General features: G+C 42.7%; 1 protein-coding gene across 1 annotated transcript; it reads right to left on the bottom strand.

Annotated features, from left to right (window-relative positions):
- Positions 1–204: 204 nt before the first annotated feature.
- Positions 205–12,595, bottom strand: DLX5 (distal-less homeobox 5). Its single transcript, XM_075316865.1, has 3 exons — positions 12,108–12,595; positions 5,774–5,958; positions 205–930 (listed from the first exon to the last, which is right to left on the bottom strand). The coding sequence occupies exons 1-3, from the start codon at positions 12,478–12,480 to the stop codon at positions 598–600; spliced, it is 891 nt and encodes a 296-aa protein (XP_075172980.1). The 5' UTR covers positions 12,481–12,595; the 3' UTR covers positions 205–597.
- Positions 12,596–13,597: the final 1,002 nt, after the last annotated feature.

Genomic DNA, 13,597 nt, shown 5'->3' with positions numbered 1-13,597 from the left:
GACCTGTCACCTTCCCCACAGATCAAAGCTGATCATTCAGGTCACAGCACACACAATCGATGGATCCCACTAGATAGCCATTCCCACTTGTATATTTCCACCAGATCCATTTCCACCAGATCCATTTCCACCAGATCCATTTCCACCTTCATCCCCACATATTTTAGAATCTGAAGCCTATCTCCTTCCCATCGAACAACTATGTCTCATGGTCGAAATAATTTTATTTAACCAGAATATACAGCTGACTTCCTCTATCTACATTTATTTACATGGGATACAATAAACATAAAAAAAGTCTCTCTGGGAAAAAAAATGAGGTCATAGATTGAAGGCACCATCGAGAATAGTGTCCAAATTGTGTCAAAGTCCATCGGTAAAAAAATAAAAATAAAATAAAAATACGAAAAAAACCCAATAAGTTTCCTTGAAATGCAATAAATTACATGCACAAGCTTTACACAATATACTTTGCTTTAAAAAAAAATCCATCTGATACATTCGTCTGTATTTTCCCCATAGCAATGAATCAGGAGGAGGATTGTCCAAAACCAAAAATTAATAAAAAATTAGTGTATAAGAGTTTTTTTGAGCTGTTCAGTAGAGAGTCCCCGACGCCAGCGCTAATGGGTGCTGTAAGGAGCTGTGGTTCTGTAGGTGGGAGCTGAGGGAGTTGGCTGCAGGGTACCACACACTGGGGCTCTCCAGGTAGGAGGAGGCAGGGGAGTTGTTGGAGGTCTGGGGGTGACCGTGCACATGGGGGTGATGGCTGAGAGACCTGGAGGTGCCCTGGGTTTCCCAAACCACAGGAGATTGGGGGGAATTGCAGGCCATGGGGTCACTGGAGCTGGGGCTGTGCTCGGGGGGCAGCTCTCCATTCTTCATGATCTTCTTGATCTTGGATCTTTTATTCTGGAACCAGATTTTCACCTACAATGAAAGAGAAATAGGAATGAGACACATCAGAAAGTGGATCCTGGTATCACAGGTATCATCAGTATCCAATCTATCTTCCTCAAAAATATTCATTCATAGATCTATTCAGTTATTGATTTATTATGTAAATATTATCTTTTTGTGAATTAACTGTCTATCTATGTCTATCATCTGTCATTTACCTATCTATTATCTATTATCTATCTGTTATCTATCTATCTATCTATCTATCTATCTATTATCTATCTGTTATCTATCTATCTATCTATCTATCTATCTATCTATCTATCTATCTAATATCGATCTATTATCTACGGTATCTATCTACCTAGCTATCTAATAACTATAGTTCTGTCTATCATTCTATTTATTAATTATTTTTGAGTCTTTATTTTCTTTTTTATCTATAATCTATTTATCTATCTCTCTACCCATCTTGTTACCTATCCCTATCTCTATCTATCTATCTATCTATTTATCTATCTATTATCTATCTATCTATCATCTGTCTAGCCATTTCTCTATTGCTCTATCCAACTATTTATCTAGCTATCTATTTATTTATCTATCCATCCATCCATCTATGTATATATCTATCTATTTATCTATCTATCTATTTATCTATCGATCTATTTATTTATCTATCGATCTATCGATCTAATATCTACAGTTCTGTCTATTCTATTTATTAATTATTTTCTAGGAGTCTCTATTTCTCTTCCTATGTATATTCATGTATTGATCTATTTATTTATTTAATTAATATTTATATAAGAATATCTTTTTTGAGTATTATCTATGAATCTCTATCATCTATAATCAATCTATCTATCCCTCTATCTATCTATCTATCTATCCATCTATCTATCTATCTATCTATCTATCTATCTATCTATCTATCTATCTATCCCTCTATCTATCTATCTATCTCTCTATCTCTCTCTCTCTATCTATCTATCTATCTATCTATCTATCTATCTATCTATCTCTATCTATCTATCTATCTATCTATCTATCCCTCTATCTATCTATCTATCTATCTAATAACTATAGTTCTGTCTATCATTCTATTTATTAATTATTTTATAGGAGTCTCTATTTATTTTTCTATGAAATATTCATTAATTGATTTATTTATTTGCAACTGAATAAAAAAAAAAAATCATCCATATATCTGCCCGGCAATGTTATAGACAGAGCATCATCTATGATCTATGCAGAGCAATAAATTGCTGCATCTGTGTCTAGCATAGAGACCACCACTCAGGCCTCATCTCCCCCTTATTTTGCAAAAGAAAAAAAAATACATGGAACTCATCTGCTCATTCAACTAATTTGGAGACATCCTTAAAGAAGATACAGATTCTAAAATAATGCTATTATCCTGCACTGGACACACTTCTGTCTTGAATTATCTGGAACAAACCCGCAGCTTTGATTTCAGCCATTTCCATCTGATTGGGGAGAAGGCAGTGATATTTTGCACATGTTGAGCAGATTAGAGGTGACTGCAGCAGATGACACTGGAGAAGGGGCAGTTATGTACAGGACCGTACAGTGCAGGAGGTATCTGCACAGCACAGATGGGGACTGCTGCTCACTACTCCCCCCATCATCATCATCATCAGTCTCCACACAGCCCGACATACACTGCCAGCATTACAGGAGAGCCAAAATCAGCGACACTGCAGGATAACACAATCTACTGATCCATTATACATATTTACTCCCCCTCTCTCTTTCTCTATTTTTCACCCTCCCTCCCCTCTCTTTTCCTTTCTTTCTCTGTCTTTTTATCACCTTCTCTCTCTCTCTTCCCATCTTCCTCCCTTCCCTTTTGCTTTTTCTCTCTCTTCCTCTCTCTCTCCTTCTCTCATCTCTCCTCTCTCGCTCTCTCTCGCGCCTTCTCTCTCTCTCTCTCTCTCCCTTCGTCTTTCTCTCACCCCTCCTTTATCTCCCCTGTCTCTCCCTCGGTCTCCATCTCTCTCTCTATCTCCCTTTCTTTCCTTCTCCTTTTTTCTTGCAATCTCTCTCCATCTCTTTGTCTTTTCCTCTCCCTTCTCTCTCTCTCTCTGCTCTCTCCTCTCTCTCCTCTTTCTCTCTTCTTCTATCTCTCTCTTCCTCTCTCCATCTTTCTTCTCTCTCTCCTCTCTCTCTTCTCTCTTCCTCTCTCCATCTTTCTTCTCTCTCCTCTCTCTCTTCTCTCTTTCTCTCTCTCCCCTTTCTATCTCTCCTCTCTCTCTCTCTCTCTTCCTCTCTCCATCTTTCTTCTCTCTCCTCTCTCTCTTCTCTCTCCTCTCTCTCTCCTCTTTCTTTCTCTCTTTCTCTCTCCTCTCTCTCTTCCTCTCTCCATATTTCTTCTCTCTCTCCTCTCTCTCTTCTCTCTCCTCTCTCTCTCCTTTTTCTTTCTCTCTTTCTCTCTCCTCTCTCTCTATCTCTCTCTCTTCCTCTCTCCATCTTTCTTCTTTCTCTCCCTCTCTTTATCTATCACTCCTGTTTCGCTCTCTTTTCCTCTCTCTGTCTCCCCTCTCTCTTCCTTTCTTCCTCTTTCTTTCTGTCCCTTTCTCTTGCCTCTCTCTCTCTCTTTCTCTCGTTTTCCCCCCTCTCCCTTTCTCTCTCTCCTCTCTTCTTTCTCTCTCACTCCCTTTCTTTCTCTCTCTCTTTCTCTCCCCCACTCTCTCTCCATTCTCTCTCCCTCTCTCTTCCTCTTTCCCTGCCCCTCTCTTTCTCTGTATCCTGCTGTGCTCCCTCTATCTCCTGCTCTGCCCCATCTCTCTCTCTCCCTCTTTCACTCTCACTTTCTTCCTCCCCCTCTCTTTCCATCTCCCTTTCTCTCTCTCCCCCTCTCTATCTATCTTCAGCTCTGTCCCCTCTTTCTCCTGCTCTGCTTCCTCTGTTTCCTGCTCTCTCTGTCTCCTTCTCCCTCTAGCTCTTTATCCTCAGCTATGCCCCCTCTCTGCAAGCTCTGCTCCTTCTGTCTCCTGCTCTCCTCTCTCTCCCCCTCTCTCCTTCCCTCTCTACCTCTCTATCCTCATCTCTGCCCCTCTGTCTCCTGCTCTCCTCTCTCTATCCCCCTCCTCTCTCTCCTTCCCTCTCTATCCTCAGCTCTGCCCCTCACCCTCCTGCTCTCCTCCCCCCTCTCTCCTTCCCTCTCTACCTCTCTATCCTCCGCTCTGCCCCTCTGCCTCCTGTTCTCTTCTCTCCCCCTCCTCTCTCTCCTTCCCTCTCTATCCTCAGCTCTGCCCCTCTGCCTCCTGTTCTCCTCTCTACTTCCCTCTCTACCTCTCTATCCTCATCTCTGCCCTTCTGTCTCCTGCTCATCTCTCTCTCCCCCTCTCTCCTTCCCTCTCTACCTCTCTATCCTCAGCATTGCCCCTCTGCCTCCTGCTCTCCTCTCTCCTTCCCTCTCTATCCTCAGCTCTGCCCCTCTGCCTCCTATTCTCCTCTCTCCTTCCCTCTCTACCTCTCTATCCTCAGCTCTGCCCCTCTGTCTCCTGCTCTTCTCTCTCCCCCTCTCGCCTTCCTCTCTACCTCTCTATCCTCAGCTCTGCCCCTGTCTCCTGCTCTCCTCTCTCTCCCCCTCCTCTCTCTCCTTCCCTCTCTATCCTCCGCTCTGCCCCTCTGCCTCCTGTTCTCTTCTCTCCCCTTCCTCTCTCTCCTTCCCTCTCTATCCTCAGCTCAGCCCCTCTGCCTCCTGTTCTCCTCTCTACTTCCCTCTCTACCTCTCTATCCTCATCTCTGCCCTTCTGTCTCCTGCTCATCTCTCTCCCCCTCTCTCCTTCCCTCTCTACCTCTCTATCCTCAGCTCTGCCCCTCTGCCTCCTGCTCTCCTCTCTCCTTCCCTCTCTATCCTCAGCTCTGCCCCTCTGTCTCCTGCTCTTCTCTCTCTCCCCCTCTCTCCTTCCTCTCTACCTCTCTATCCTCAGCTCTGCCCCTCTGTCTCCTGCTCTCCTCTCTCTCTCCCCCTCCTCTCTCTCCTTCCCTCTCTATCCTCAGCTCTGCCCCTCTGTCTCCTGCTCTCCTCTCTCTCACCCTCCTCTCTCTCCTTCCCTCTCTATCCTCAGCTCTGCCCCTCTGTCTCCTGCTCTCCTCTCCCCCCTCTCTCCATCCCTCTCTACCTCTCTATCCTCAGCTTTGCCCCTCAGTCTCCTGCTCTCCTCTCCCCCCTTTCTCCTTCCCTCTCTACCTCTCTATCCTCAGCTTTGCCCCTCTGTCTCCTGCTCTCCTCTCTCCCCCTCTCTCCTTCCTCTCTACCTCTCTATCCTCAGCTTTGCCCCTCTGTCTCCTGCTCTCCTCTCCCCCCTCTCTCCTTCCCTCTCTACCTCTCTATCCTCAGCTTTGCCCCTCTGTCTCCTGCTCTCCTCTCCCCCCTCTCTCCTTCCCTCTCTACCTCTCTATCCTCAGCTTTGCCCCTCTGCCTCCTGCTCTCCTCTCCCCCCTCTCTCCTTCCCTCTCTACCTCTCTATCCTCAGCTTTGCCCCTCTGCCTCCTGCTCTCCTCTCCCCCTTTCTCCTTCCCTCTCTACCTCTCTATCCTCAGCTTTGCCCCTCTGCCTCCTGCTCTCCTCTCCCCCTTTCTCCTTCCCTCTCTACCTCTCTATCCTCAGCTTTGCCCCTCTGCCTCCTGCTCTCCTCTCCCCCTTTCTCCTTCCCTCTCTACCTCTCTATCCTCAGCTTTGCCTCTCTGCCTCCTGCTCTCCTCTCCCCCCTCTCTCCTTCCCTCTCTACCTCTCTATCCTCAGCTCTGCCCCTCTGCCTCCTGCTCTCCCCTCTCCCCCTCTCTCCTTCTCTCTCTACCTCTCTATCCTCAGCTTTGCCCCTCTTCCTCCTGTTCTCACCTGTGTCTGTGTGAGCCCCAGGGATGCGGCCAGTTCGGCCCGCTCGGGCAGTGCCAGGTACTGGGTCTTCTGGAACCTTCTCTGTAGAGCCGCCAGCTGGAAGCTGGAGTAGATCGTTCTGGGTTTTCTAATCTTCTTTGGTTTCCCGTTCACCATCCTCACCTCCGGCTCTGCTACTTCTTTCTCTGGGGAAGCAAAGGGTTAAATATGTGTAAGAGCAATGGGGTAAAATAACAGAAAAGACCAATAAAGATCGAAAACTGGTAAAAAAAGCAAAAGTCATCTCAGCCCCCAACAGTCCCGGGCGGCAGATCCCAGCAGATCCTCCCTAATATCACACTGCGGGGGTCATCAATGCATCATATGTACAGGAGGGTCTCCCCATTATACCGGGGAAAGGGGCTGAGGGTGGCGGTATATACTGCTATACTACAGGGCAGGGTATACAGTATACTCAACTCTAGGGTATATAATAGCTGTGTGCACATTATTTTACAGTATATATTATAGCATTATTTAGGGTATATTATAGCTGTGTGCTCATTACAGTGTATATTAGTGTGTATATTAGTGTGTGCTAATTACAGTATATATTATAGCATTATATTAGGGTATATTATAGCTGTGTGCTCATTACAGTGTATATTATAGCATTATTTAGGGTATATTATAGCTGTGTGCTCATTACAGTATATATTAGTGGTATATTAGCATTATATTAGGGTATATTATAGCCGTGTGCTCATTATATTGCAGTGTGGAACCGTAGATGTTTATAGTGTTGTTTGGTTTCATGATTACATTTTGTCTCAATATATTATTGATTTATATATATATATATATATATATATATATATATATATATATATATATACCTAATACATATATATTGTGGCCCATTAATAGAAAACCAAGTAACATAATATGTCTATACCGACATACTATATATAACACCATATATATACTGCATATATATATATATATATATATATCCATCACACAGTGGTTACAGCTCAGCAAACGTGTATAATATAATATGTTGACATTAAAGTTCGATGTGTAATACTCTGTTTGCTATAAAGTATCACATTATTATTATTATTATTATTATTACTACTACAAATGCAAAGTAGATGTAATATTCCGGTTATATTTGTGCAGTGTACTGAAACACACACACACACACACACACACACACATATATATATATATATATATATATATACACACACACATACACGACGTATATATATATATGTGTGTGTGTGTATATATATATATATGTGTGTGTGTGTGTTTCACACACACACACACACACACACAAACACACACACACACATATATATATATGTATATATACGTCGTGTATGTGTGTTTTTTTATATATATATATATATATATATATATATATACTGTATATATATATATATATATACATACACACATACACAACATATGTTTCAATATTCTGCACAAATATAACGAATATTCTACCTACTTTGCAATAATAATAATAATAATAATAATAATAGTAAAAAATGTATGTATACATACACATACATTTATATCTGTACATATAGTATCATACTACAGTAAATTATAAACACACACAATACAGTTTACATTATACTATAGCTGCATTATATATAACTATATAATATAATGCAAGTTTCTATAGTAATTAATAGTGATGTAATAACAATAGCATGATTGTGTGTTACATATTATGATTATTGTACATTATTCGATAACAGTAGAACATAGAATGTACATTAACGTCTAAAATAATGACGAGAATTTGTACAATTTCTGTACATTAGTGTATTATCGTCGAGTAAAATACTAGGGTACAAATTCGTACTTCTATTTGCGTCTGAGTAGCATATTACAATACAGATTGCATTTTATGTTTCCTTTTCTTAATTCAGAGTATTATATTACAGTACAGGTAACTTTTTTTATTTTGTTTATGATTTATTTCTTTAATCATAATTGTGTATTACACTACAGATTAAAATATATATATTTTTTTTTCCTTAGAGTAGTTTATTAGACTACAGGTAACGTTTTGTTCTTTTTTTCTTTTTTTTAGTGACAGGTGTATATTACAGTGCACATTATATATTTTTTTTTTCAGCAGAGCAGTATATTACAGAACAGACTAATATACATTGATTGTTTTATTTCAAAGTAGTACATTATAGTACAGATTAAAATATTTTCTGTTGACTTTTCTTTCTTCAGAGTTGCATAATTACAGTAAAGATTATATACATTTTATATATATATATATATATATATATATATATATATATATATATATCAGAGTAGTATATATTTATCAAAGTAGTACAGTACAAATTAATATATATCAATTTATATATTTTTTTGTAGGTTTTTCTTTCCGAATATTAGATTACAAGATTACAGTACAGGTTACATGTTTGACTTTGGGTTTTTGTTTTTGTATTCTTTGTTATCAGAGTTGTACATTACAGTTCAAATTTTTACTATGTTAATATATATATATGGCCAGCAGCACATCCCAGCATTGCTGTTATCTATGTGCATTGCTGTTATCTATGTGCATTGCTGTTATCTATGTGCATTGCTGTTATCTATGTGCATTGCTGTTATCTATGTGACTATGCTGTGGTTTTTATTCTGTAGGTGGCTGTAGGATGTCAGTGCTGTCCGCTGAGGTCCTGCTCCTGCTTTATTGTATAGTGTTTATATTAATTAGCTATATCTGTGACGTTACATGATATAATTGCTCTTTATGGTATATTTGGACAGAGCAGCCCATTATATTTTATTGCAGTGTATTGATGCCTCTGCTGATTAGCCGCAGCGTTCTGGGGTCGCAGTGAGATCAGCGCTGTACCGTGGAGGTTGGTCTGGGAAGCAGTGGGCACACCGCGGAGCTTTGTCAGTGCAGCAGTGTGCACAGCGCTGTACCGCGGAGCTTTGTCAGGACAGCAGTGTGCAAAGCGCTGTATAGTGGAGCTTTGTCTGGGGCACAGTGTGCACAGCTCTGTACTGTGGAGCTTTACCCAGAAGTGGAGCTTTGTCCGGGCAGCAATGTGTACAGTTCTGTGCTGCGGAGTTTTGTCCTGGCCGTAGAGTCCACAGCGCTGTACCGCGTAGCTTTGTCCTGGCCGCAGTGTGCACAGCTCTGTATCGTGGAGCTTTGTCCTGGCCGCAGTGTGCACAGCTCTGTACCGCGGAGCAGAGCTTTGTCCGTGCAGCAGTGTGCACAAAACTGTACCGCGTAGCTTTGTCCTGGCCGCAGTGTGCACAGCTCTGTACTGTGGAGCTTTGTCCGTGCAGCAGTGTGCACAGCGCTATACGGTGGAGCTTTGTCTGGGGCACAGTGTGCACAGCTCTGTACTGTGGAACTTTGTCCGTGCAGCAGTGTGCACAGCGGTATACCGCGGAGCTTTGTCCGGTCAGCAGTGTGCACAGCGGTATACCGCGGAGCTTTGTCAGTGCAGCAGTGTGCACAGCGGTATACCTCGGAGCTTTGTCAGTGCAGCAGTGTGCACAGCTCTGTGCCGCGGAGCTTTGCCCGTGCAGCAGTGTGCACAGCGGTATACCGCGGAGCTTTGTCAGTGCAGCAGTGTGCACAGCGCTATACCGCGGAGCTTTGCCCGTGCAGCAGTGTGCACAGCGCTATACCGCGGAGCTTTGCCCGTGCAGCAGTGTGCACAGCGCTATACCGCGGAGCTTTGCCGGTGCAGCAGTGTGCACAGCGGTATACCGCGGAGCTTTGCCGGTGCAGCAGTGTGCACAGCGGTATACCGCGGAGCTTTGTCCGTGCAGCAGTGTGCACAGCGCTATACGGTGGAGCTTTGCCCAGAAGGGATGAATGGAGGCTGCGGTCAGTGAGTCTGGGCAGCCGGAGCAGCCGGCACCAGACTCTGTGTAATGTGTACAGAGAGGGATCCAAGGGAAACCCCAGCCCGGGCCAGACACACATCAAAGCCCCAGCCCGGCCGCCCTGTAATCTGCACTCAGCGGTCACCCTGCCCCAGCCAGACAGAGACAGCGGCTCACACCAGGGGGGCTGCTGCTGTACACTGCCCCCCAACCAAAGCCACAATATACAGAACACCCCTGCACTAGAATTCATGACACACCCATCCCCCAACAGAAGCTTCCCAAAATACAGCAAAAATGTAACCCAGAAAACCACAATGACCCCCCACAACCACCCCCAAAATATTACCACCCCGACAATTATTATATCACACCCCAAAATATTATAATATCGGTACCTACTGACAGTCGGTATAGATTAAATGACTGATCCCTGAAATATATTAATACCAAACCACAAAAAGACACCAAAAATAATCCAAAATGGGATCAGATCAGAGACCTGAATCCGCACAGACAAATACCCTGCAGATATGGGCGAGAATGACAGGTCTAATCTATGGATACAGAGGAGCACAAAAAGGCTAATAATGGATGTGTGACACCAGGAGAGATAAGAAGAAAGATAGGAAATGAAGATGGGGAGATAAGAAGTCTGTGGATGGAGAGAACGAAGATAAGGAAAATAGAGAGATAGATAATAGATAAAGAGATAGAGGAATAGAGAGAGATAATACATAAATAGATAGATAGATAGATAGATAGATAGAAGGATAGAGGGATAGATAGAAGGATAGATAGATAGATAGAGGGATAGATAGAGGGATAGATAGATAGATAGATAGATAGATAGATAGATAGATAGATAGATAGATAGAGGGATAGAGGGATAGATAGAGGGATAGATAGATAGATAGATGGATGGATAGATAGATAGATAGATAGATAGATAGATAGAGGGATAGAGGGATAGATAGAAGGATAGATAGATAGATAGAGGGATAGATAGAGGGATAGATAGATAGATAGATAGATAGATAGATAGATAGATAGATAGAGGGATAGAGGGATAGATAGAGGGATAGATAGATAGATAGATGGATGGATAGATAGATAGATAGATAGATAGATAGATAGATAGAGGGATAGAGGGATAGATAGAGGGATAGATAGATAGATGGATGGATAGATAGATAGATAGATAGATAGATAGATAGATAGATAGATAGATAGATAGATAGATAGATAGATAGAGGGATAGATAGGAGATGAGGATGGGTAGATAAGAAGCTGGTCTGTGGATGAAGAGAACATAGATAAGGAAAATAGATAGATAGATGATAGATAGATGATGGATAGATGATAGATAGATAGAGGGATAGATAGATAGATAATAGATACAGGTAAAATATATCTTTGTACCGTGTTAGCCAGTAGAGATAAAACAAGTTTGTTTAAAAGAACTGAAGTCCTCAGTAGTTGATACCTTTTAATGGTTAACTGAAAAGATGGTAATAATAGCAAGCTTTGGAGACTACTCAGGTCTCTTCATCAGGCATGGTATCATGGTACCATGCCTGATGAAAAGACCTGAGTAGTCTGGAAAGCTTGCTATTATTACCATCTTTTCAGTTAGCCATTAAAGGTATAAACCACTGAGGACTTCAGTTCTTTTAAACAAACTTTAGATAATAGATATTAGATAAATAAATGAAGCCATTTTATTCTTTCCTGTTATTTCTATTCCTTCTCTACACTTCTGTCATTATCTGGTTATTATAATGCCTCACATCTCTGGGTTCAGTATTTGGGGGTCTTTCTTGCTCACACACTTCTCGTTTCCCTAAATCTCAGCAGGGTATATTATTGGGAAGGGGCATCTCTGCTCCAGATCACTGCCATAATCTTAAGGAACATGTTGTATTGCAGCCCCCTATGCCCTGGATCCCTGCTGGGTATAATATTAGGGAAGGGGCTGTGAATATTACTACTCTGGATCATTTCTAGAATTATTGGAGGCACAGTTACTGTGGCTGCCCCCTGTTCCAGGGATCCCTGCTGGGTGTGAGAATCGGACGGCTTTTCTCTGGATCCTAGGTGCAGTTGTAACTTCTGCCCCCTGTACCCCGAATTACTGCTGATGGTATAATGAAAGGGGTTAGGGATATTTCCCCTCTGCCAGAATTCTTAGGGCGCACTTGGATCCCTGCTGGGAACAATCTGTGACTTTCCTACTTGCTTTTGTTTTCTTTCTGCTCTTTGGAAATAGCTCCTGCGGTTTGCTCTGGTGCTGACTGGCGGCGCCTCGGTTACGGAGATAAACCCTTGAAGGAAGAGACACAGACACATTTATGGCTAGAGTGAACCGCAGCCACGAATAGCCGGCAGCGCAGACGGGGCGCCCAGGAGGGGGCAGGCTGCTGTGCCAAGACACTCCAAAACGAGCCCCTCTTACCTGGCTGGCTGCTGGGGGGCTGCACCCTGTTGTAAGCCCCGCTGTACTGGTGGTGGGGGTGGTAGGGGCTCCCATAGCTGAACTCGGAATAAGCCTTGGCAGCGTAGCTCCCAGCAGATCCACTCATTCCATGATACTGGTACTGGTAAGCATTCAGAGTCTTCCCATAACTGGCCGAGGTGGGCGAGCAGTAGCCATGGTGCGTGTGTGCAGCGGCCCCTCCAGGGCTGTAGTAGCCAGAATCTGTGGCTGAGGACTCGGGTAAGGTGGGGGAATCCTGGGATGGATGATGCATGATGCTGGGAGACTGGAAGGAAGAGTGGAAGTCGCTGGTTCTGATGGCTGGGACCCTTCTCTCATAAACTCCTGTCATGCTCTGGTGCCAGGCAGCTGCTGGGTGATGATGATGGTGGTGATGATGCTGATGATGGTGGGAGTCTCTGAGTCTCTCTCCACAGTAGGGATCAGGCCTCCATACCCTAAGCTGGAGCTGTCTCTATAATAGTGAGTGAGAGTCTGAGGAGGCTTCCTTAGTGATCCCTCAGCAGCAGCAGCAGGAGGAGAAGGAGGAGGAGGAGGAGGAGGAGGCTGTGACTGGCGGAGGGTGCAGACACTGCTGGCTGGGGCTCACTATGGGCTTGGTTAAATCCATAATTGCGCTCTTACGCACAGCAGGGTGGATCTGGTGCCATTGGCCAGAGGATCACAAGCGACAGCAACACCCTAGAACCCGTCCAACTAGTTCCGAGCTCCAAACTGCACAACTACAGCAACAAGAAGAGATACATAAACTACTGACAGCCTTCACCCACCGTGGAAATGACCGACATTGGCTTACAAGTGATCCACAAAAAAATCACAAACTATCACCTGGAAGAAAGGCTGAAAAAACCCAATACAATAATGTAACACAATGGCAATAAAAGAACAATGGTGATAAAAGAGGAGATAACAGTGATGATGATGATAGTAATGGTGATAATACAATAGTGGTATTAGTAGCAGAAGTAATAAACCACTACAAATACTACTACTAATATGGAAAGGTGAAGGAACATTAAAGTGGATGGAAGAATAAAAAGATTTATAAAGAAGGAAAGAATCTTGTAATAGTTATAATAATATAATATGTTAATTGCAGAAATAAGAATGGAAATAAAAATACTAAATTCATAAAATACTAGGTGTAGTTGTGGTAACAGTAAAGGCAATAATGGACGTTGTAGTAGTGATAATAGTAAGGGTAATAGAAGTAATAAAAATAGTAATAGTAGTAATAATGGTAATATTAGTAATAGTGGTAATAATGGTAATATTAGTAGTATTAGTGGTAATAATAATATTAGTAATAGTGAGAGCAATAATAGTTATACTGTTGTAGTAGTAGTAATAGTGATAATAGTAAGGACAATAGTAGTAATAATAGTAGTAATATTAATAGTAATAGTGGTAGTAATGGTGAAATGTGCAATGGTAGTAGTAATAATGGT

Source organism: Anomaloglossus baeobatrachus, chromosome 6, assembly GCF_048569485.1.
Source record: "Anomaloglossus baeobatrachus isolate aAnoBae1 chromosome 6, aAnoBae1.hap1, whole genome shotgun sequence".
NCBI classification, from domain to species: Eukaryota; Metazoa; Chordata; class Amphibia; order Anura; family Aromobatidae; genus Anomaloglossus; species Anomaloglossus baeobatrachus.
Note: the sequence above shows the minus strand (reverse complement) of the source record. Positions and strands in the feature narration are given on the sequence as shown.

Bases quoted from the DNA above. Each gene is read 5' to 3' on its own strand.
- DLX5 (XM_075316865.1), bottom strand. From the start codon at position 12,480: ATGACAGGAGTTTATGAGAGAAGGGTCCCAGCCATCAGAACCAGCGAC. The intron at 5,959-12,107 runs GTAAGAGGGGCT...TTGCTTCCCCAG, and splicing joins GCCCCCCAGCAGCCAGCCAG to AGAAAGAAGTAGCAGAGCCG. The intron at 931-5,773 runs GTGAGAACAGGA...CTTTCATTGTAG, and splicing joins TGGGGCTCACACAGACACAG to GTGAAAATCTGGTTCCAGAA.